Genomic DNA, 25,213 nt, shown 5'->3' with positions numbered 1-25,213 from the left:
AACAAATATGTAAACGATCGGCGAACTACCAACGATAATTTTTTAACACGATTTTTCTTTCGTTGTTTGATTGTTGGGATCGCTCATTTTCGATCATTTTAGCGAACTTTTAAACAATAATCATTCCGTGTAATAGGGCCTTCAGGGATAAGTGCACTTTTACAATAGGGGCAGTTAGAATTTGTTGACAGTCATCATAGCGGTCCTCCCAGGTCTGGTGAGGAAGGAGAAATAATCAGATGGAGACTCTTTAGGGAAACTTTGCTTCCTAGTATAGGACACTAATATCCTTCTGGAGGTGACTAGATCCAGTATGAATGTGTTAGAAAATAGGAAGCCCAATTCTCTTTAAGGGTTGGTTCACACTATGGAATATGGGCAGATAACCCGCCACGGATTCTGACGCTTGCATCTCCGCCCATGCCAAAGACTGCATTCTATGGTTGGGCGGATTCCGCCGTCTGCCCAAGGAATTAACATGTCTATGGCACGGTTTGAAGATGTGCGCAGGCGCAAGCTACGGAATCCGCAGCGGGTGATCCATCCAGAATCCTTAGTGTGAACCCACCCTTATATCACATGTTCCAGGATTGTGCTCTATAGGGACAGATCAGCAGGTTAGCTGTTTCCCTTTAAAAGCAAGTAAAATTGTCACTTAAAGCGAATGTACCATCAGACCGGCACTTAGATGCTGATGCCGCAGTCCCTTTTTTCTAACCGCGGCCAGATTCCTGCACACGGCCCCCACCCTCCCCTCTGTCACACAGCTCCACTACAATCAATGGCGACACGTCACAGAGAGCAGGGGTTTTGTCAGTCCGGGCCGGTGCCAGGGAATAAACCAAGGCCGTGCACAGGAACCAGGCCGTGGTTCAAGAAAAGGACTGCGGCATTGGCATCCCCGCGCCAGTGCCAGTCAATTGATGTAAAACTTTTACCAATGGGTCTTTTGCTCATGGATACATCTCAGCCAATCACTTGTGCAGCTTTAGTCAGTTAGTGGCTGGACGGGCTGTCACTGCTATGATGTGTCTGTATCAGAAGAGCGCTCAGCAGGGAACCTGAAGATCCCGCAGGAGGCCACCGGGAAGAGGGTGAGGTAAGAATGGTATATATATATATATTATATGGTATATAGGTTCTAGATAGGGGCAGAGATATATATATATATATATATATATATATATATATATATATATATATATATGTTTAAAGGGTTGGATTACCTATTGAATGTTCAAAGAGAGACCCTCTAAGGGCCCTATTCCACACAGGGCTGTGGAGTCGGAGTCGTGGAGTTGGAGCTAGTTTTGGCTGGAGTCGGAGTCAGAGTTGGAAAAAAAATGTACTGACTCCAGCTTTAAAAAAATCTTTAACAAATGTAGAATTGAATTTTGATATGAATTTTACAAGTTTTGCTCATAAATATATATTATGAGCAACATTCTAATAGGACACTGTCCCTATTACATAAGGGTGGTCGGGGAATATATCAGTAATAGGACACTGTCCCCATTACATAAGGGTGGTCAGGGAATATATCAGTAATAGGACACTGCCCCTATTACATAAGGGTGGACGGGGAATATATCAGTAATAGGACACTGGCCCTATTACATAAGGGTGGTCGGGGAATATATCAGTAATAGGACACTGGCCCTATTACATAAGGGTGGTCGGGGAATATATCAGTAATAGGACACTGGCCCTATTACATAAGGGTGGTCAGGGAATATATCAGTAATAGGACACTGGCCCTATTACATAAGAGTGGTCGGGGAATATATCAGTAATAGGACACTGGCCCTATTACATAAAGGTGGTCGGGGAATATATCAGTAATAGGACACTGGCCCTATTACATAAGGGTGGTCGGGAAATATATCAGTAATAGGACACTGGCCCTATTACATAAGGGTGGTCGGGGAATATATCAGCAATAGGACACTGGCCCTATTACATAAGGGTCGTCGGGGAATATATCAGTAATAGGACACTGGCCCTATTACATAAGAGTGGTCGGGGGAATATATCAGTAATAGGACACTGGCCCTATTACATAAGGGTGGTCGGGGAATATATCAGTAATAGGACACTGGCCCTATTACATAAGGGTGGTCGGGGAATATATCAGTAATAGGACACTGGCCCTATTAGATAAGGGTGGTCGGGGAAAAGATGACGGTCACTATTTGTCAGTTTGTTTCTGAGCTGGAAGAGTCCATTGTGTGGGGGGAGATCTGTGCTGTTCTCTTCCTGGATGCTGGATGACTGTATATGAGCAGCAGTGTAATATGAAGATATCCTGTGTAATATAGAGGAGGAGAAGACATAGGTAGTGTAGCAGTAACCTCTGTCCTCAGTGTGGTGTTTCCTCTCTGGGAGAAGATTGTGTGTTTTTCTTCAGGGTTCTATGGCTGCAGCTGTGTGTGTGTGTGTGTGTGTGTGTGTGTGTGTGTGTGTGTGTGTGTGTGTGCGCGCTATGACTGCAGCAAGCTGTGTGTGTATGTGTGTGTGTGCACTATGGCTGCAGCAGGCTGTGTGTATGTGTGCTATGGCCGCAGCAAGCTGAGTGTGTTTGCGTGTGTGTGGTGTGCGCTATGGCTGCAGCAGCCTGTGTGTGTGTGTGTGTGTTCCCACGGTGAAATTCTATATCACTGTGTGACCTCTATATCACTATGTGTGACCCCCTGTATATCACAGGTATCTGGCATTGTTAGCAGTGTTTCTGTGTGTATGGTGAATATTTAGTTAGAAACATAGAAGACTGTCAGCAGGAAAAGACCACCTGCTCCATCTAGTCTAGTTGTGAGTAGTTCAGGACATGGAGGCTGGAGACTGGCTGCATCCACTGCACACACAGGAGACTCTGCTTTATATACAGGATTCCTTTATTCCCTCAGGAGTCGCCCCAGGATCATGTAGGACATTAGGGAGAAGCTGCTGAGCCAGTGTGATAATAACTCCCCTGGTATATGACCGGCCATTTATGAAGGAGCAGGAGTCGGTCCTGATAAAATTCCGGAGTCAGAGTTGGAGCTGCGGCTTACCGACTCCACAGCCCTGATTCCACGGGACGATTATTGTTCGGATAATCGTTGAATCGTTCGGAACGAAATGATAATCGTTCGGTTGAATAGCAGTGAACGATTAAACGACGAACGACAAATCGTTGATCGCTTAATAAAACCTGGACCTATTTTTATTTTTGCTCGTTCGCATGGAATAAGACGTCGTTCGGTAGTTCGCAGTAACGACGGACGCAATAGGGACGACAAGACAACCACAAGAACGATCATAAGTAACGATCATCGTTGCGTGTAAATGGGTGAACAATTTCAGGTCGTTCGCAATAGCGGTCGTTTGAGATCGTTTATCGTTAACGATTATGTGAACGATAATCGTCCCTGACATTATGGAAATGGCGGCCATACTGCTTGTCTGAATAGGTTCTACTAAAAGAAAAGCCTGAGAGAAATAATATTAGACTTCTAATAGAGAACATACAGATACTACTAGGGGTGGAGCGAGGAGACCATGACTCACTGTATCAGTAGCCGAAACCCCTGAGTCTGTCACTCCCTGAGGTAACCAGCCTCACCTCACCTCACGTGACCACACACTAACATTCAAAGAATTCCCGCCAACACATCCAAATCCTCCACACACATGCCGCCCGCCAACCCAGAGACAAGAGCCACTCGTCTCACCCAATCACAACGCACGTCCTCTACCGACACGCCCACCACGTTGGTGCCGCCAACCTCAGAGCGGGATCAAACGTCAACTGGAGCTATGCGTCAAATTATCGTGCCGCGTCATATTACGCAGAGACCCCGGCAGCCATTTTTTATTTGGGAAACCCGCAGTACCATTCCCGGCGCTCGGTATTAATGACTGTCACATCAAATTACTATTGTTGTGAACAATACGGGCAAAACTTTCACACGTGACAGAACGGCGGCCGTCACCGAGATAAAGCCGCGGCTACTGGCCGTAGTGGGCGGTGCTTGTAGCGGCTTGGGGAAATGGGCGTGGCTAATTTAGATGTGGGCGGGGATTCGACAGGAATGAGCGGGACTTTTGACGGGAGTGGGCTGGGCCGATGACGTAGCGCCGGGGCAGTGGGCGGGGCTGCCGTGTGTGAGGTAAGGTTGGCGCAGCAGGAAAGGGTTTGTGCGCGGGAGACAAACGGAGAGCGGGAAAGACGGCGCGGCGGAGCTGAGGTACCGGGAGATCAGACCGGAGGAGCGGACACCCGGTAACGTCCCCTTCTGGCCATTGTCCTGTGCTGTAGGTAGTGCTGCTCTGTCACTAGGTGGCTGCTTATACAAAGGGCACTGGGCTCATGTATGGACATGCCCTTTAAGACAGGTGAATGGAGTAGTGGTCAGGCGTGTGTCATATATATATATATATATATATATATATATATATATATATATATATGTGTGTGTGTATAGTAGGAGATCTGTCAGCCCCATAGACATGAATAGATCTACACAGCACATGGCTGACCACCCATGGAGACCCCCATCACTGACCGTGCCCCCCACCACAGTGTATAGGATAGCAGGTTGTATCTATGGGGCACCTTGTAGGCTCTCCTAATATAATGGTGTGATCAGTGCCTCGTACTGTACCCCGATCTGATGGTGGATAGAGGACACACTTGGGGGGGGACCCTGCCACATAAGGACAGACATGAGGGGGGACATTGCCACATAGGGGACAGACATGGTGGGGGGGGACCCTGCCACATAGGGGACAGACATGGTGGGGGGGGACCCTGCCACATAGGGGACAGACATGGTGAGGGGGGGACCCTGCCACATAGGGGACAGACATGGTGAGGGGGGACCCTGCCACATAAGGACAGACATGGTGAGGGGGGACCCTGCCACATAGGGGACAGACATGGTGAGGGGGGACCCTGCCACATAAGGACAGACATGGGGGGGGACATTGCCACATAGGGGACAGACATGGTGAGGGGGGACCCTGCCACATAGGGGACAGACATGGTGAGGGGGGACCCTGCCACATAGGGGACAGACATGGTGAGGGGGGACCCTGCCACATAGGGGACAGACATGGTGAGGGGGGACACTGCCACATAGGGGACAGACATGGTGAGGGGGGACCCTGCCACATAGGGGACAGACATGGTGAGGGGGGACCCTGCCACATAGGGGACAGACATGGTGAGGGGGGACCCTGCCACATAGGGGACAGACATGGTGAGGGGGGGACCCTGCCACATAGGGGACAGACATGGTGAGGGGGGGACCCTGCCACATAGGGGACAGACATGGTGAGGGGGGACCCTGCCACATAAGGACAGACATGGTGAGGGGGGACCCTGCCACATAAGGACAGACATGGTGAGGGGGGACCCTGCCACATAAGGACAGACATGGTGAGGGGGGACCCTGCCACATAAGGACAGACATGGTGAGGGGGGACCCTGCCACATAAGGACAGACATGGTGAGGGGGGACCCTGCCACATAAGGACAGACATGGTGAGGGGGGGACCCTGCCACATAGGGGACAGACATGGTGGGGGGGGACAATGCCACATAGGGGACAGACATGGTGGGGGGGGGACAATGCCACATAGGGGACAGACATGGTGGGGGGGGGGGGGACAATGCCACATAGGGGACAGACATGGTTGGGCGGGGGACGTTGCCACATAAGGACAGACATGGTTGGGGGGACATTGCCACATAAGGACAGACATGGGGGGGGGGGACATTGCCACATAGGGGACAGACATGGGGGGGGGACATTGCCACATAGGGGACAGACATGGGGGGGGGGGACATTGCCGCATAAGGACAGACATGGTTGGGGGGGAAACCCGACACATAGGGGACAGGCATGGAGGGGGGGGGGGGACTTCTGCTTGGCTTCGTCATCATCTCTCCTCTTCCAGTTCCAGATCAGGCGGAGGAGCGAGGCTCTGAATCACTTAATTCAGTTTATTACCATAACCTTGGCCTAAAGCTGGCTATACGCATATGATACATGTCCTGTCATATTCTTGAATGGAGAAAGGTGCCGCTGCCAGACTCTTCATGGTGGCAACCTATCTCTCCAAGAACAGAAGAATCAGACCGTTAGATGCATGCCTGATTCTTCTCTCCTCACCTTATAGTTGTCATTCCTGCTGAGATCGCAGGTCTAGGCTGACTTCTCTCTTATGTAAATGGAAGTTATCCAACATTAGACAAAAAAATAAGTGGTTCTGTTTTTCGGGGTATACCATTTTTATAAAAAAAAATTTTTTTTTTTTTTAACATTTTCTGTTTCATATCTGTAGAGTTTACTGGCAGTGTGTGAGGAATCTCGTGAACATGGCGAAGGTACAGATACTGAACATGGTGGTCCTGGATAACCCGTGCCCCTTCCGTAATCCCTTCCAGTTTGAGATCACTTTTGAATGCATAGAGGATCTACCAGATGGTGAGTGTTTGGGATTACACCTCACGGACCCCCTCCCACCCAATCCTACATCTGTGTTAGGAAGCGTTACTGCACAATGCTCACACCGGTTGGAGGTTGCACCCAGTATTATTAAAGGGGACCTGTCTCTTTAACCCCTTGCTGCAAAATGACATCATAATGCACATGGGCTGTTTTGAAGTGCGCTCAGGAGCTGAGGGGGTCCTCACCGTTAATGACGGGCAGCAACGATCACATTGCCGCCCACCGATAACCCCTTAAATGCTGTGAATGTGGCAGGAGTTGTGCTGCTATCACTGTCCGATCGGGACACCTAATCGTTTTCCCTGTCTGCCGGGGGTCTCATACTTGCCTTCTTGCAGTCAGTTCCGCGATCATCCTATAGTCTGCCTCAGGCAGACTCTATGAGAATATTGCAGATAGCACTGATCAGTGCAATGTTGTGGCATAGCATTAATCAAAATGATTGTCTGTAATAGTCCCCTAGGGGAACCATTGGTGGGATCTGGGGGTAGTAAGAACTCCCCTGAGTACCATAAAAAAAAAACAGGCAATGAAAAGGGACACCAGTATATTGAGAAGACAGGATCAGGTGAGCCACATAATAGGTTATGAGCACCGCTCCCCTTCCTGCACACTGACTTTTGCCATGCCTAGAAAGCTCCCATAGAACTAAATACGTACAGCCATAGTCTATTTGCCGTATATCCAGGACGGGCTGGGTTTACACTATGGGGGTGGGGCTCCAGACAGGAGGAAACTGCTAACAGCACGAGGAGGACACACATAGCTTCCTCCTCGGTGCCTTGTGTGCAAAAGGGGGCTATCAGCAGGTTAGATTTGTATAACCTGCTGATAGGTCCCCTTTAAAGCATATGTATGTGTGTGGATATATATATATATATAGATATAGATATAGATATAGATATAGATATAGATATAGATATAGATATAGATATAGATATATATATATATATATATATATATATATATATATATATATATATATATAGATATATATATATATAGATATAGAGAGAGAGAGTGACATGGCCTCTCATGTAATGGGTGACATGGCCTCTCTGCTGCCACCAATAGCTGTGTCCAGAACTGCAGGGTTGCTCAAGCTCTGGTCCTGGCAAGGTTATATAACCCTAAAATAATAATAATTATTGTTATTATTATTCCACAAGCGATAGGGGGTGACAAACAGGAACATTACAAAATCAAAATCATGTTACATGAATAAGGTAAATGGCAGCCTGATACATAGGGATAGAGGATCCTGCCAGTAAGGACTTACAATAGCCTTAGCACTATTGTAATGTTAGCATTAGAATAGACCTTTACTGCTTACATGTATAAAAAATACGCATGACTACAACTGTAGTTTATAACATAAAGTGATATGGTTCAGTTGCAACCAGTGAGGAAACTCCTATTTGAGTTTCAGCAGAAATCTGTATGACTGGCAGCAGTACACTATAAAAATTAAACCCTTTCATGGTCCTTGAAACACAAGTAATCGGGTTGGTCCCCAACAATTTCTCTCTGCTTCCCTGCAGGAAGTGGTGTATTCTTTACAGGCTGACACAGTGCTCTCTGCTGCCCCCTCTGTTCCTACTGGAAAGAATATACTTCTTCCTGCAGGACTTACAGCAGCTGATGAGTGCTAGATTTTTAAATACAAGTAAATTACAATTCTGACACTTTCTGACACCATTTCATTTGAAAGAAAAAAAATTGTTGGAGTTTCCCTTTCACTACAAAAATTATATGTAAAAAAAAAAAAAAAAAAAAAAAACATTTCCACCTGGCCGATGTCCTCCAAATCCTGCCTGACATAGTGGTATAGTTTATAGGTGCAGACTTTTGCCCCTGTGCACCACTAGATTCCTCCTTGAGATCACATTATTATCCCTCTGTAATGATTGGCTTTTGTTTTCTTAGATCTGGAGTGGAAAATAATATATGTTGGTTCAGCAGAAAGTGAAGAATACGACCAGGTCCTGGACTCTGTGTTGGTGGGCCCAGTCCCTGCTGGCCGTCACATGTTTGTTTTTCAGGTAAGGAGGTTAGTAATGGTACTTAATCTGGTCATACACAGTGTAATGGAGTCTGACACCGGACACACCACCTTAAAGGGAACCTGTCACCACTCCTGACTTGTCTGCTTTAGTAAATACTTGTGTTTCCAATTAAATAACAATTCTGTATCATCTCTTCTTATAGCTCTGTAATTTGCCATTTCTCTAATCTTACTAGAAATGTATGTGACTACATAGGCAGCTGGGTATTATGAGTCGGGCACATCCCTACACTGTGTGCTCTGATTGGATAGAATTAGGGTCCATTTACACAAAGATTATCTGACAGATTATTTGCCAAAGATTTGAAGCCAAAGCCAACAGACTATAAACAGAGAGCAGGTCATAAAGGAAAACCTGAGATTTCTCCTTTTTTTAAATCCATTTCTGGTTTTGGCTTCAAATCTTTGGCAGATAATCTGTCAGATAATCTTTCTGTGTAAATGGACCCTTAGGCATTGACACCCAGTTGGTAACACAGTTTGTTATTCAGTCACACATTTATACAGGGGAGCTCAGTAACAGAGGTGAGGGCACGAAAATCATATACCACCTACAGTTACCAAGGACTCAATAATATCCGCTGGAATTCAGTGCAGGCTGTTTAAATCCATAGTCACTAAGCATTTATGTTATGGTTAACGTGTAGCTGTCATTCTGCAAAAATCAGTAGTACAGGTTAATATAAGAGTAGGTATTAAGTTTTGTTAGGCCAGATAGCTGTATTCATAAGACTGTTTACACACACACACACACTACTTATCTGTTCATTATTAAGTCAAAGCCGTCTACAGCAGAGGGAAGCAATGTGAAGACTAATTTGCACTGCCCTTTATAGTCTATGCAGGAGCCAAGGGGGATGAGTAACCAGGAAGAGGAGAGGAGCAGCCTGTGCAATGTGCAAACACTGGATTCACATGACACACTGCTCAGTGCTGGTCAGACTGGGGGTGATTGGGGCAGGAGGGCACATACCACTCCTCTCCACCCCCACACATGAACCTCCCTAGTCTGTGGAGGAGGCCAGGGGGACTACAGGATAAGGTGATGGCGCTGCTGCAATTACTGGAGCTGTACAGCAGGATCGGGGGTCTACACTGCACCCCCACGATATTGCTGTACTGCTCCAGCACCCACAGCGATGCTATCACCTCCATGTGTGGCGCCTAACCTCACCACTGACACCGCCTGCCCCACACAGTAATGCAATGACTTTTTTTGTTAAAATCGAATTTACGATTTTCACAAAAAATAAAGTCCATTCTAAAATTCTGGCCGAACTAATCAAATTCATTTAATTAATTGCCCACCCCTAGTTGCAGGATGTTTTTAGTGTCTAAATAGTGTATAGGAGGCAGCTCAGAGACTAAACTGCATCCACACTGCAGATGAGCATAGGAAAAGCAGATACAGAGAAGTTTGCAGTACTGCTCCTCATATATCACACACAGGACAGTGCCGCTCCTCATATATATACACACAACAGTGCCGCTCCTCATGTACCCACACGCCCAGGACAGGGCCGCTCCTCATACACACCCACACGACAGGGCCGCTCCTCATACACACGCGCGCAACGACAGGGCCGCTCCTCATACACACGCGCGCAACGACAGGGCCGCTCCTCATACACACGCGCGCAACGGCAGGGCCGCTCCTCATACACACGCGCGCAACGGCAGGGCCGCTCCTCATACACACGCGCGCAACGACAGGGCCGCTCCTCATACACACGCGCGCAACGGCAGGGCCGCTCCTCATACACACGCGCGCAACGGCAGGGCCGCTCCTCATACACACGCGCGCAACGGCAGGGCCGCTCCTCATACACACGCGCGCAACGGCAGGGCCGCTCCTCATACACACGCGCGCAACGGCAGGGCCGCTCCTCATACACACGCGCGCAACGGCAGGGCCGCTCCTCATACACACGCGCGCAATGGCAGGGCCGCTCCTCATACACACGCGCGCAACGGCAGGGCCGCTCCTCATACACACGCGCGCAACGGCAGGGCCGCTCCTCATACACACGCGCGCAACGGCAGGGCCGCTCCTCATACACACACGCGCGCAACGGCAGGGCCGCTCCTCATACACACACGCGCGCAACGGCAGGGCCGCTCCTCATACACACGCGCGCAACGACAGGGCCGCTCCTCATACACACGCGCGCAGGACAGTCTGTGACGTCACCTGGGCATAGGCCCTGCCCTCTCAATGGCCATTGGACTTAAAGGTCTAGGCCCCATCCCCTCTAAGTCGGCCCATGCCAGTGGCTGTCGAGAGGGCCTATGCGTCAATGACATCATGAAGGGGCCAGGCCTACGGTGGGGATGTGGGCGGGGCTAAGTGGTGCTTCAGCCTGGAACCCCCGCCCAGGTAACACATTTAACAGGATTACATTACTGGCTAATACATAGCAGCAAATGATGTGACTTTTATTATATAATCTGTTTATATCACTAGGTATCGCCTTCATAGCATTGGGTATACATTTATTACCTGATGTGTGTTTATACACACTGTATCTTTCATTTTATACAATGCACTTTACGACTGCTGAGTGCACTGTGCAGCGACTGATAACTGCACAGTCCTCTCCCTCTAGACGCCGATCAGTGAGATGAGTGCCGGGCAGGAGAAGGTGCATCACCTCCTAGATTCCTACATGTATAAGTCTCTGGGAACTAACCCAGGACTGAGCTATGAGGTCATAGTCTGGGGCAATCTGTATGTAGCACAGGTGTATGTGTATTGATACAGCACTGTGTGCTCTGTTTTTATTGAATTTTCAAAACGGGCGAAAGGAAAAACTATACAAAATAACTGCAAAAGAAAGACTGGCCATAGAGATAGTGGAAGGGGGTGATAGAGATCTGTATTAGTTTCGTGCAACCATGTTACATCAGATAATCCCAATACGCAGGGAAAGACAAGCATATAGAAAGGCATTAATAAAAACAAACAATAGACATGTCTAGATAGAAATATGTAGAGCCACCATATTAATTGGGCCCTCGCCATTTCAATAAACTGACCCCTTCACTGCCTTAATTCCTTCTAGCACCACGTTGTACAGTAACGTTGTGGTGCTGACAAGAAGGTATAGTGAGGGGGTCACTCCGTGTCAGTCAGTTGTCTAAACCAGGGGTGTGAAAAATACGGTATATTCTTCCAGCATGTTAGACTGGGACCTTCTGCTGCTGCTATACATACATGCTGTGACTGTGCGGGACCTCCTCTATGACTTTCCTGCATGGTATACATATGTCTTGAAGCATATAGCCATAAACTATCATCCCATCTCAGTTCAGTTTATATCGCTCTTGTACTTGTCATGCAGTCAGTGTTGGCCGTGGCTGAAGCAGATGTGACTGCCATCTGCCGTCTACAACGTTCAGTGAGGAATTACAGGCTCCAGCTAGAGCTGGGTTCACACTGCGTTTTTTGCAGCTAGTTTTTCCATCCGCTTTTTTTGCAAAGAAAAGGATGAAAAAATGGATGTATTTATGTGCGTCCGTTTTTCCATTGACCTCCATTATCCTAAAAGTTGTTTTTCTTTACCCCTTAGAGCACCGGGCAAATTTAAATTCCTCCTTGTGCTTAAAAGGCCATAGCACTTGCATTTTTTTCACCTAGAGACCCACATGAGCCCTTACTGTTTGCGCCACTAATTGTACTTTGCAATGACAGGCTGAATTTTTGCATAAAGGACACTGCGAAACCAGAAAAAAATTCAAAGTGTGATAAAACTGGGGAAAAAAAAACACTTTTTTTTTTTTTTATTGGGGGGGGGGGGGGGGGGTTACACCATTTGCCCTGGGGTAAAACTTACTTGTTATATATGTTCCTCAAGTTGTTACGATTACAAGGATATGTAACATGTATAACTTTTATTTTATTTGATGGCTTTTAAAACATTCAAACCATTTTTAACAAATATGTTCCTTAAAGGGGTTGTCCGGCAATAAAAAAATTATTCACAGAATAACACACATTACAAAGTTATACAACTTTGTAATGTATGTTATGTCTGTGAATGGCCCCCTTCCCCGTGTCCCACCACCCCCACCCGTGTACCCGGAAGTGTGGTGCGCTATACATTACCTGTCACGTGCCGACCTTGGTCTTCGATCCTCAGCAGTGACGTCTTCTTCGGGAGGCCGGCGGATCTTCCCGAGTGCCGGCCGCCCTCTGCAGCGTTATCCGAAGCTCAGCCGCGATTGGCTGAGCACAGTTATGCTCAGCTAATCGCGGCTGAGCTTCGGATGACGCTGCAGAGGGCGGCCGGCACTCGGGAAGATCCGCCGGCCTCCCGAAGAAGACGTCACTGCTGAGGATCGGAGACCGTGGACAACACGAGATGCGGTGAGTATAATGCACCACACTTCCGGGTCTAGCGTGGGTGGGGGGAAACATGGGGAAGGGGGCCATTCACAGACATAACATACATTACAAAGTTGTATAACTTTGTAATGTGTGTTATTCTGTGAATAATTTTTTATCGCCGGACAACCCCTTTAAAACCGCTCCATTCCCATGCTTATAGCGCTTTTATCCTTTGGTCTATGGGGCTGTGTGAGGTGTAATTTTTTGCGCCATGATGTGATCTTTCTATCGGTACCTTGATTGCGCATATGCAACTTTTTGATCCCTTTTTATAAAAAAAAATTCTGGATTTGATGCGACCAAAAATGCGCAATTTTGCAGTTTGGGATTTTTTGGCGCTTACGCCGTTTACCGTGCGAGATCAGGAATGTGATTAATAGTTTGGGAGATTACGCACACGGCGATAGCAAACGTTTGTTTATTTTTATTTATAACATGGGAGAAGGGGGTGATTCTGACTTTTATTAGGGGAGGGGGGTTTTATTGATGATAACACTTTTTTTTTTTTTTTTTTACACTTATACTAGAAGCCCCCCTGGGATTAGGGTTATTTCCCCTGGGGGACTTCTAGTATATCCACACTGATCTCTCATAGAGATCTATGCAGATCTATTGCTCTCGGCTGTACAGAAAAATGTGGTCGGCCATGGTTTTTTTTTTTTTTTATAATGGAGGCCAATAGAAAAATGGATCAAAACGTATGGAAACAAATACATTGCAAAAAAAAAGATAAAAAAACAGACACAGAACACAGCCTTACTATTACTCTACTGCACTCTAAGCAGTGGCCAGGCCGGGTTCATATCTGCCACCATCACAAATTCTGGGGTATAAGCCATGGCTGCCTCTGTGTTGGGGCGGCTTTCTCCCTCTTGTAGCTGTGAGCACAGGAGGAGTGAAGGGAGAGAACCTGGCAGGAGCTGGGCCAATGGCCACACCACCCTGCCGCCTTTCTTCAGTGTTTTCCACTATGAGGGTCTGTTTACACTACGAGAAGGAGAGACACTGTGTGACATACTATAAGCTGGAATAAGAATTTCTTGGGCAGCTTAGCATTAGTACATACATATAAACCCTTATTTTTAGTATTTTCTGCATTGGATCCTCTCCTGTCTCATCCGATAACCACCTGCGGTAAGTGAAGTCTTGTAGAGGTCCAGTACGAGGACTGACCGCCATAGTCACATTGATCATTGGCCCCACATTCTCTCCTGAATAACAGATCGCTTCCTGTTGGGTTCATCTGATGTGATTCTGCAGCAGAGACCTGGTGCACAACTTGACTGCACGCTTAGAGATGTCTCCTGCTGGGAAAATCCTTCCACATCACAGCGTTTCCTGTTCATATTGAGCGCTGGGAACTGAGCAGCTTATCTCCTGGCGGGCTTCCTTGGATGTCAGCGATAGCCAAGTCTAATCCCCCCCCGGCTGCCTCTTACTGTTGTATCACGTGGCCGATTATTTGTCTGTTTACTTACATGTCTGATGAGAAAGAAACAGTAAGGATAGGTTTACATATATAGGTTGCATGCTTTTCAGGGTTTTTTGGGGAAGAAACTAGGGCTGGGCGATATGTCCAAAAAAGAAAATCTCGATTTAAAAAAAATTTTGGACGATTTTCAATTTAAAATACTATTTTATTGACGTTTGGGACAACTGTATTGCTTCCCGCTGTGACAGTGCTCCCCTGTGCCCCTACATAGTAGACAAGCCCCCATATAAGTAGTTTTGCCATATATGTGAGACGCTATGCTCCCATTTAGTATAGGAGATCTTCTTTGTTCCTTCATCTAGGTAGTAGTAGTGGAGGTATAGTGGTTAAGGGGTGTAGTAGTACAGGTAAAGATGAGGGTTGACTGAGGGGGACAGGGGCAGCTGGGGGGGGGGGGGGGTAGGTGACTAAGGAGCAGCCGGAGCGGAGCCAGAAGATGTCAGCCATAGAGCAATAATACATGTAGGTCACGTGACTGAAAGTGTCGCCCATGTGTTGCAAAGTCAGTATACCCAGCATCACCTCAGCTGCTTAAAGAATGACCTGCACCTCCCCCCGCATATAGTAACCGCATCCTATACCGACAGCCCTGTTCACACCGCACAGCTGGGCTGACAGGAGCGTTACCGCCGCCAGCTGTGACAGTGACATCCTGCACTGTACAGATAGTGGCGGTGGAGGAGGACGGGGGATCCTGTCAGGGATGTGAGCACAAGCAGTGACAGGCACCTCACGTCCCGCACACATGTTCCCCTCCCAGCCACATATGCAGGTCCCCTGTCTGTGGAGGAGGACGCCGGGCCTGCAGGGTAAGGAGGTAGCGTCGTTGTGGGTCCCTGGAGCCATACAGCGTGATTGAGGTGTGCACGAACCCCCTGTACAGCTCCAGGGACCCGCAGGGACACAGGTGAGTTGCAGCTCTGAGGCTGTCGGCGCCGCATTTCTACGGACACCATACACACACACAATTTTACCCTGCACCTCTCTCCGGACCGCCCAACACTCTACCGCGCCGGCCGCCCTGCTCCACTTGCGCTTTACCTCCCTGCTCTGCGTACAATGATTTTTTGTGAAAATCAAATCCTGACATGGGGACAGCTCCTATAGAGTGCTGCCCCTCCTGCCAGGGCCCCCTCTACTGCAAGGCTGGGGTCACAAAGGTTAATATGGGGGGGGGACTGGGACACCCTTCCTTGGAGTGCCGGAGGCAAAAGTCGGATGGCGCATAAATGCATGCGTTGGTACCGGCAGGGCCTCCGGGGCTACATAGGCTTCAATGGATGCGACTGCTGCATGACCGCACCGGTGGGGCGTCAGGCGCTGCAGGATAAGTTCTGCCACACAAGACATCTGGCGATGCGGTGGCACTATTGCCTGCTTTGAGTGGTCCCATTGAAAACAATGGAATCAGTTCAAAGATGCGTTTCCCTATGGCGTTTTTCTCCTGCAACGGAGGGAAACGCGGCCGCACCACCACCACCGGATGCTGGCCTTCACTTAATATAGTATATGGACAGGCCTGATATGGTAGATAGTGATGGTGTCTGAGGGGGCGCTGCAGAGAGAATTTGAAGGGTTCTCCAATCTCGTGCTTAGGACCCTCCTCTGATTCTGAGATTAAGGGATAGCAGCACTCAGCAGTGCAGCTCCTTAAAGTGGTTTTAAACACAGCTATATAAAAAACGCCTCCCATGTCCTCAGGTTGTGTGTGGTATTACAATTCAGCTTTATTCACTTACATTCAGTGGAGTTGAGCTGCAAAACCCCACACCCAGCCTGAGGACAAGTGCTGTTTCTGGAGGAAAGTGGCTTTTTTTAATCCTGGAGAACGTGCTGCTGGTTTCCCGTTGGAAATCACATGAGCAGTGTATACATACCATTCTGTGCTGCTCTGTAATCCGGCGTGTTCAAGAAGAACTATCTTTATCCTGGGGTAACAGTGTGGCAGATGCCTGCCCCTCTCTGCAGCTGAGGCTGTATCTGCCGCCCTGCCTCCTCTATAATAATTGACAGCGAGGGCCTTCCTGAAGTTAGTCACGGCTGAAGGGTGGGCTGAGACTGTGCGAGGCGAGTACTGATGGTATCACAGACACACCTCTCTGACGCTGTCAGTCTGGGGTAAAGACCACTGTTCTAGAACATGCCAGATCATAGAGCAGCATGGAAGGTAAGTATACACTGCTCATGTGATGATTAAGGGGAAACTGGCAGCACGGATATGTCCTTATCCCTTTAAAGGTGTAGGGTCACATACCTCTTCATATATCTTCCTGTGCAGGGAAAGACTTAACGCACTACTGCCATTAAAATAAATAAATCCCTCAATCTGTCTGGGTGCAGGAGATGTTGTAAGTCTATGAAGTGCAGTGAGTTGGGTTGAGCAGCGAGTCAGGGAGTGTACAGTGCCTTTGCTTCTCCTGTCTTTATCTCGGGATCGACTGTCAGTAGTTTTGATCAGTTACAGTGAAGGTGAAGCCTAGAATCCTGTGTATCCTGCCGGGACCATCAGCCCTTAGACTGCCTAATACCTCTATTGGTTCTTTGTATAACGTTTGTCTATAAATTGTAAAGGTCATAACCTTACATGTTGTATTTTGCAGGCAGATGCCCCAAATTCAAGCCTCATCCCAGAGTCTGATGCTGTTGGAGTCACGGTCGTCCTGATCACCTGCACTTACAGAGGACAAGAGTTCATCCGAGTCGGCTATTACGTCAACAACGAATATTCTGACCCCGAATTAAGGGAAAACCCTCCTCTGAAGCCAGACTTCGGCCAGGTACTAAACCGCCATCTGTGTGATCAGTGGGGGTCTCTCTGCCGGGACCCCCACCAATCCAAAGCATGGCCTTTACTCTTTGGATACCACTGTTAATGTCTATTGGTCTTTTTTCCTGCCTGGCCACTAAAAAAAAAATACTGTCTCCAGTAGCGATGAGTGAATTTATAGGAAATTTGTGTATGTGAAATGCAGAATGTATCCATCTTCTCCAGCCACTGGGAATTAAAGGGGAACTATCAGCAAGTTAGATGAGGAGGGTGCTGAGGATGAAGGTATGTGTCTTACCCTCCTCCTCAGCGTTGTTCCTGTGCTGTTAGTTGTGCCATAGACCCGCCCCTTGAGTGGTGAACCGCCCCCTAATGCTCATCGCCCTAGGGGGCAGGGCTGTCGCCCTCTATCAGTACGTCCCCTCTAATTACTATTAAAGGGGTGGTAGCCATGCACCCAGTGCTCCTAACAGTTTAACAGGACTAACAGCACAAGACACACCTTCATCCTCATCACCCCATGCCCACTGGGGGGGAGCCATCAGCAAGTTAGATTCATCTAACCTGCTGATAGTTCCCCTTTTAAACGCTATGGGGGGGGGGATTCACGCCAGTCTTATATTAGGCCCCACCCCCTTTCCCCCGGCTGGATTCACTAAGGCGCACGAATCTGCGCCCAGCCTACCAAATCTACACCTGCTTCAAGCAGGTGTAGATTTGCGTCATGATTTACGCCTGCAAGCAGGAGTAAGTCATAGTAAATGAAGTGTGGGAGGAGGCCTTATCACACCCCCGCAAGCTCTCCCAGCCCGCCCATCTGACAAGCGGGGCGCACGGGAGGCGTACGCCAGAGAGAAGGGGCGAATCTGCACCTTCCTGGTGTACGCCTCTGGCATATCCTTTGTAAATCCCCATTCCCCCCCCCCCCCCCCCCCCCCCCCCCCCCCTTGAGCTTTGTGTTATAAATGTGTCTCTATCTTTTTCAGCTACAGAGGAACATCCTGGCATCGAATCCCCGCGTCACACGCTTCCACATCAATTGGGAAAGCGCCAGCGAATCGAAGATGGAAGACATCGAGAACGTGGACCCTGCTTCTCACGCTATGCATCCCCCGTCTTGTGCCCCTACCAAAGGCTTGTCTGGAGCGCTTAACACAATCCCAGAGAACTCTATGGACTGCATGTGAATGGATCAGCGCTGGGGCACGTCAGCCTTCCAAAGGGAACCTGCGTACAGACTACATTGTCCGACACCTGAAGAAAGAGCAGCAGCAGCAGCATCATCTCACCTCAGGCTGCGGCCTGTCTGACCGCAGCCATTCTTATTGTGCATGATGTCCTCAGACAATGCCTTGGTGGTCACGTCCTATGTATATACTTATTTTTAGTCTCACACTGCCCACTTTTAGGCGAGTAATATGGCCACTGCCTTTCAAGATGATACGATGATGACTTGGCACTGCCATCCTAATAAGCATACATCCTTCTGCTGCACCATTGGTCCATTGTTTAGCAGCGGGCCTCCTTGGCAGCGGTGTTAGCGTTCGGTGGCATAGATCACCCCTGTCCTGACTACAGTTCTTTGTAGGTTTCCTCCACTCACCTGAGTCCCTGCCATTCCTCCATCCATGGCCTCTCTGAGACGTCTTTGTCTCTTCAGGGACACATTACAGCGACATTATCACTGCCAGTAAAAGCTGCATTGTTCTGCCTTGCGGTTTGAGCCAAAAGACTTCCTGTAGAGCAAGGATTTCTACCGAGAGGAAGATTCATGTCCGGTCTCCATAACCCTGACTACAGTATAGTTATTTTTTTTTGGTGCTTCAATTCACAGAACAAACTCAGCACTTACACCTGCTCCACGGTGGAAAGTCTAGTGTATGCGGCACTGTAAGGACCGTCCATGGGGAGGAAGGCTTTTCTAAGATACGATGGGCCCTTTATATCACATGTCTGATCAGAGGCAGGATTTTTGACACGTCTGCCTCCCACACACAATGTTACGTTTTGCTTGTGTCGTATTTAGAAGCAGGTGACGTCTTCTTTTCTATATGTATGATTTTTTTTTTCTTATTTTATATATTTGTGATTAGGATTTACTTAAATAAAAGCACTTGAGCAAAGTGCCTTACGATGTGCGTGTCCTTCATTACGCTTCAGTGGGAAGCAGAAGGTTTGGGTGCAGGTAATACTCCCAGTACCTTTGTGCTGCCGCTAAGAAACTTGTCCCGGCAATGCCATCCCGTTCAGCCAATCCTGCTGTCCTGTCTTAGTAAGTGATTGGCTGAGTGGGCTTTCACTTCAAAGACTGGTCTGTGTTGGTGGTGAGGGTCCCAGGGGGACACTGGGGAAGGTAAGAATAAAGGGGGGGTCGTTATCAGGATCTGCGTACCTGTACGCTTATGCCTGCAATGTAAATCATGATAAATTGAATGTGAGAGGAGCACCAAAAGTACCATGCCTGATGGTTGTCTCCACTGACATCACCTGTTGGAGAGCCGCCATACATATTAGGGGGTCAGCTGACTTTTTACTGAGGCCATTTTCCCATGTGCCTAAAGCAGACAGCCGTAGCAGAGTTGCTGAACATACAAGGGCATGCTTTTGTCTGCATGCATTTCTCTTCATGTTGAACCATTGCTTTAGGGCAGCTTCACACAGGACGGATTGCTGCAAGTATGTAAATCAACCCCCCCCCCCCCCCCCCTTTAATCTACGCGCAGCCAGCGCATAGATTACCTGTCCGCAATCTGGCTTGCTCCATGAGAAGAATGCCAGGGCCCCATGCAGCAAGCCAGATTGAGGATGGGTGATGTATGCACCGGCAGCCTGTGGGTTAAGGTGTGGGGGGGCCTGATTTACATACTTTCAGCAGTCTGAAAGATCCACTGCAAGTATGTATGTAAATAAGAACTGCCAGGACCTTGAATCATAACGGATTTTGATGCAAAACAGCGAGATTTCCATTTCCATCCGTCCCTTGTGAAGCTGCCCTTAAGGGAATCTCAGCTTCTTACTCCAAACTGTTGATGCTGGACAGGAAGACACATGGTACCTTTCATGTATCTATCTGTTCTTCTAAAATGTTTATCCTATAGTACAAATAGGTTTTCCTTAGCTCCTGAACCTGAAACACCTCTACACACAAAAAAAAGTGTAGGACCCACCCCCGCTGCCATAACCAACCAGGTAAGAACCAAACAGCAGCAGCCTAGTAGTACAAGAATAGGATGGGCAATTTATTTTGACCCCCACCAGTCTAATAATGCCAGTATGCTACTGCCTAGACCACAAGTGCCATTTTGTTTTTGGTAGAAGGCTGGGTGTTGTACACCTGTGGCAACAGGACTGGATGAAACACCTAAATTCAACGATGTTGCAGCAACATTGTACACCTATTCAATATTATGTGAGAATGTGGTTTTACCTTAACGCAATGATCGAGATATACACCTGCCTCCTCCACATCTGGGAAGACTTACTTAGAAGATGTACATTAACTGGAAGCGAGCTCTCGGAGGGCAGGTCTTCATCTGTTTTCTGCTTTTTGGACAGCCGCCTTACCTCACAACGCAGGCTATCTTTGTATAAAGCGAGACAGCATAAACTCTTCACCTTTTCTATGTTTTGGCTACAAATACTGACCAACAGAGGAACGTAGCTGAAGACAGTGGCCGCACCAGTGACTCAGGTCACACACGTTTTCGTTGCACAACCTGTATATCCGCAGAGTAAAGGGACGCTCCTGCGGCTGACAACTGGCCTCTGTAAAAGTGACAGCGATCACTAGAGGGCGGGGAAAATACCTGATCCACGACTGATACTGTATATAGTGCTTGATTTAAAATTTATCGGCCGCACATATTCCTGTGTAAACGGATGAGAGGCTAATAACGATAAAGGGAAACTGACAGCACAGATGTACATAGTCATGCTGTCAGTTTGCAGGACATACTTACCTAGTTCCCTGCTGCTGCTGTGATCCGGCATTCTGTTCCTCCGACTCTCCTGTCCAGCCCCTGTGTCTTCAGGCCACCGCCTCCTCCAAAATGATTGACTGCTGGAGGAGGTGGGGCCTGAACACAGCAGCTAGATGGGAAAGCAGGAGGAACAGGATGCCGGATCACAGCAGGAGCACTAGGTAAGTATGTCCTGCTGTGTGATCTGGAAACTGACAACATGTATATCGGTGCTATAAGCTTCCATGGCGGCTTGAACGATACATGGATCATTTATGCAGCTCGATTTGTAAGTCTATATAGAGGCTGTTCCAATCTTACATCTCAATTGCCTCCATGTAATACCACATTTCACCTGCAGGGGAATTACCTGCAAAATCTATTGGCAACTGTATCTCATCCTTGGCTCCACATTGCTTGGATGAGACATTTCAGTCTTGCATACGTAATGCACATTAGGGGAAGAGAGATGCTCTGAACATTACCATACAGTATGAGACACTACCATGTTCCGCTTGTGATAAGAGACGCTGCCAGCTGCCTTGTAAACATGGCTGCTTGTGAGCTCGGAGCGGCATGCTGCTCCGCGACCTGTCAGTACTTAGTCTTCGTACAAGCTGGCGGGCATTCGTGGACTGGCAGAACGTGCCATGTTGCAGATGGGGAGGCCACCATACACTAGACCGTCGCCTGGTCCCACTGTAGTTGGCAGGTTTGACTTTTGGAAATTGTCTTAAAGGGGTAGTTCACAAAAAAAAATCTTTCAAATCAACTGGTCTCAGTGCCAGAGATTTGTAATTTACTTCTGTTAAAATAAAATCTCAAGTCTTCCAGTACTTATCAGCTGCTGTATGTCGTGCAAGAAGTGCTCTTTACTGCCACCTCTGTCCATGTCAGGAAGTGTCCAGATCAGTGGCAAATCCCTATAGAAAACCTCTCCTGCTCTCCATACTGGAAAGAATACACCACTTCCTGCAGGACATACAGCAGCTGATAAGTATGGGAAGACTTGAGATTTAAAAGATTTTTTTGTGAACTACCGCTTTAAGACAATTTGGCCACATAGCAGTATGCTACTAAGTGTCACTACCACTGTGAGAGCTTGTAGAGCTGACCTTGTAGGTATAACAGAGCGACATTGTTCTGACAATAGGTCTTGTTTAAACGTCTATGTTTTTCTTTCTTGGGCTCGCTGAAGGTTCCAGACGCAGGTCCCCATAACACTAACAGCCACAGTGCCCCCCAATACTGACAGCCACACTGCCCCCCAATACTGACAGCCACAGTGCCCCCCAACACTGACAGCCACAGTGCCCCCCAACACTGACAGCCGCACTGCCCCCCAATACTGACAGCCGCACTGCCCCCCAATACTGACAGCCACAGTGCCCTCCAACACTGACAGCCACAGTGCCCTCCAACACTGACAGCCACACTGCCTCCCAACACTGACAGCCGCACTGCCCCCCAATACTGAAAACCACAGTGCCCCCATAACACTGAAAGCCGCGGTGCACTGACAATACTGACAGCCATAGTGCTCCCATACAACTAACAGCCGCACTGCCCCCATAAAACCGACAGCCATAGTGCCCCCACAATACTGACAGCTATATTTTCCCCATAAAATTGACAGCTGAAGTGACCCTCTAACACTGATAGCCGCAATGCCCCTGTAACACTGACAGCTGACATGCCTCTCTAACACTGGCAGCCACAGTGTCTCCACAATACTGACAGCCATAGTTCCTCCATAGCACTGACAGCCATAGTTCCTCCATAGCACTGACAGCCATAGTTCCTCCATAGCACTGACAGCCATAGTTTCTCCATAGCGCTGACAGCCATAGTTCCTCCATAGCACTGACAGCCATATTTTCTCAATAGCACTGACAGCCGCAGTGCCCCCATAGCACTGACAGCCGTAGTTCCTCTATAACACTGACAGCCGCAGTCCCTCCATAACACTGACAGCCATAGTTCCTCCATAGCACTGACAGCCATAGTTCCTCCATAGCACTGACAGCCATAGTTCCTCCATAACACTGACAGCCATAGTTCCTCCATAGCACTGACAGCTGCAGTGCCTCCATACCACTGACAGCCATAGTTCCTCTATAACACTGACAGCCACAGTGCCCCCATAGCACTGACAGCCCTAGTTCCTCTATAACACTGACAGCCATAGCTCCTCCATAACACTGACAGCCACAGTGCCTCCATAGCACTGACAGCCGCAGTGCCTCCATAGCACTGACAGCCGCAGTGCCTCCATAGCACTGACAGCCACAGTGCCTCCATAGCACTGACAGCCGCAGTGCCTCCATAGCACTGACAGCCGCAGTCCCTCCATAGCACTGACAGCCGCAGTGCCTCCATAGCACTGACAGCCGCAGTCCCTCCATAGCACTGACAGCCGCAGTGCCTCCATAGCACTGACAGCCGCAGTCCCTCCATAACACTGACAGCCGCAGTGCCTCCATAACACTGACAGCCGCAGTCCCTCCATAACACTGACAGCCGCAGTGCCTCCATAACACTGACAGCCATAGTTCCTCCATAGCGCTGACAGCCATAGTTCCTCCATAGCACTGACAGCCATAGTTCCTCCATAGCACTGACAGCCATATTTCCTCAATAGCACTGACAGCCGCAGTGCCCCCATACCACTGACAGCCGTAGTTCCTCTATAACACTGACAGCCGCAGTGCCTCCATAGCACTGACAGCCATAGTTCCTCCATAGCACTGACAGCCATAGTTCCTCCATAACACTGACAGCCATAGTTCCTCCATAGCACTGACAGCTGCAGTGCCTCCATACCACTGACAGCCATAGTTCCTCTATAACACTGACAGCCACAGTGCCCCCATAGCACTGACAGCCGTAGTTCCTCCATAGCACTGACAGCCCTAGTTCCTCTATAACACTGACAGCCGCAGTCCCCCCATAGCACTGACAGCCCTAGTTCCTCTATAACACTGACAGCCATAGCTCCTCCATAACACTGACAGCCACAGTGCCTCCATAGCACTGACAGCCGCAGTGCCTCCATAGCACTGACAGCCGCAGTGCCTCCATAGCACTGACAGCCGCAGTGCCTCCATAGCACTGACAGCCGCAGTCCCTCCATAGCACTGACAGCCGCAGTGCCTCCATAGCACTGACAGCCGCAGTCCCTCCATAGCACTGACAGCCGCAGTGCCTCCATAGCACTGACAGCCGCAGTCCCTCCATAACACTGACAGCCGCAGTGCCTCCATAACACTGACAGCCGCAGTCCCTCCATAACACTGACAGCCGCAGTCCCTCCATAACACTGACAGCCGCAGTGCCTCCATAACACTGACAGCCGCAGTGCCTCCATAGCACTGACAGCCGCAGTCCCTTCATAACACTGACAGCCGCAGTCCCTCCATAACACTGACAGCCATAGTTCCTCTATAACACTGACAGACGCAGTTCCTCCATAACACTGACAGCCATAGTTCCTCCATAACACTGACAGCCGCAGTTCCTCCATAGCACTGACAGCCCTAGTTCCTCTATACCACTGACAGCCGCAGTCCCTCCATAACACTGACAGCCGCAGTGCCTCCATAACACTGACAGCCGCAGTGCCTCCATAGCACTGACAGCCGCAGTCCCTTCATAACACTGACAGCCGCAGTGCCTCCATAGCACTGACAGGCACAGTCCCTTCATAACACTGACAGCCGCAGTGCCTCCATAGCACTGACAGTCGCAGTGCCACCAGAACACTGACAGGCACAGTCCCACCATAACACTGACAGCCGCAGTCCCTCCACAAGGCCTCGTTCATCTCTCATTCAGCAGGATGTTCAGCACTCGCTATGGGAGACTCTCTGGACGTCTGCCATACATTTGCATATGTCGCTCCATATCTTTACACAATCACTTTGTATTGAATATTGTAGTCAAATGTATAACAAGCGTGTGCCAGAAAGAGACATACGGCCTGTATCCCGCGGCCTTTATAATGAACTCAGTGTGAAAACAGGAGGTGAACTATGTGCCCCCCAAAACAG

At 48.7% G+C, this 25,213-nt stretch overlaps 1 protein-coding gene and 1 long non-coding RNA gene across 6 annotated transcripts in view; one reads left to right on the top strand and one right to left on the bottom strand.

The window, feature by feature from the left end:
• Positions 1-3,599, bottom strand: part of LOC138767929 (uncharacterized) — a 141,502-nt gene extending 137,903 nt beyond the window's left edge. The window contains exon 1 of the long non-coding RNA XR_011358884.1: positions 3,547-3,599. This is a non-coding gene — a long non-coding RNA (uncharacterized lncRNA). The remainder of the gene's footprint in view (positions 1-3,546) is intronic.
• Positions 3,600-3,782: 183 nt separating this feature from the next.
• LOC138792758 (histone chaperone asf1b) lies at positions 3,783-19,331 on the top strand. Of its 5 annotated transcripts, none has more exons than XM_069970908.1 (5): positions 3,783-4,226; positions 6,328-6,470; positions 8,421-8,536; positions 17,039-17,215; positions 18,192-19,331. In XM_069970908.1, exons 2-5 carry the CDS (start codon positions 6,362-6,364, stop codon positions 18,390-18,392), a joined length of 603 nt encoding a protein of 200 aa, XP_069827009.1. In that variant the 5' UTR covers positions 3,783-4,226; positions 6,328-6,361; the 3' UTR covers positions 18,393-19,331. The 5 variants fall into 5 exon arrangements, with proteins under 5 accessions (XP_069827009.1, XP_069826825.1, XP_069826915.1 ...); XM_069970724.1 differs by having other exon boundaries at positions 3,783-4,293; XM_069970814.1 differs by having other exon boundaries at positions 3,783-4,297.
• Positions 19,332-25,213: the final 5,882 nt, after the last annotated feature.

This window comes from Dendropsophus ebraccatus, chromosome 1 (assembly GCF_027789765.1).
Source record: "Dendropsophus ebraccatus isolate aDenEbr1 chromosome 1, aDenEbr1.pat, whole genome shotgun sequence".
NCBI lineage: Eukaryota > Metazoa > Chordata > Amphibia > Anura > Hylidae > Dendropsophus > Dendropsophus ebraccatus.
This window is presented reverse-complemented; position numbering and strand designations above follow the sequence as displayed.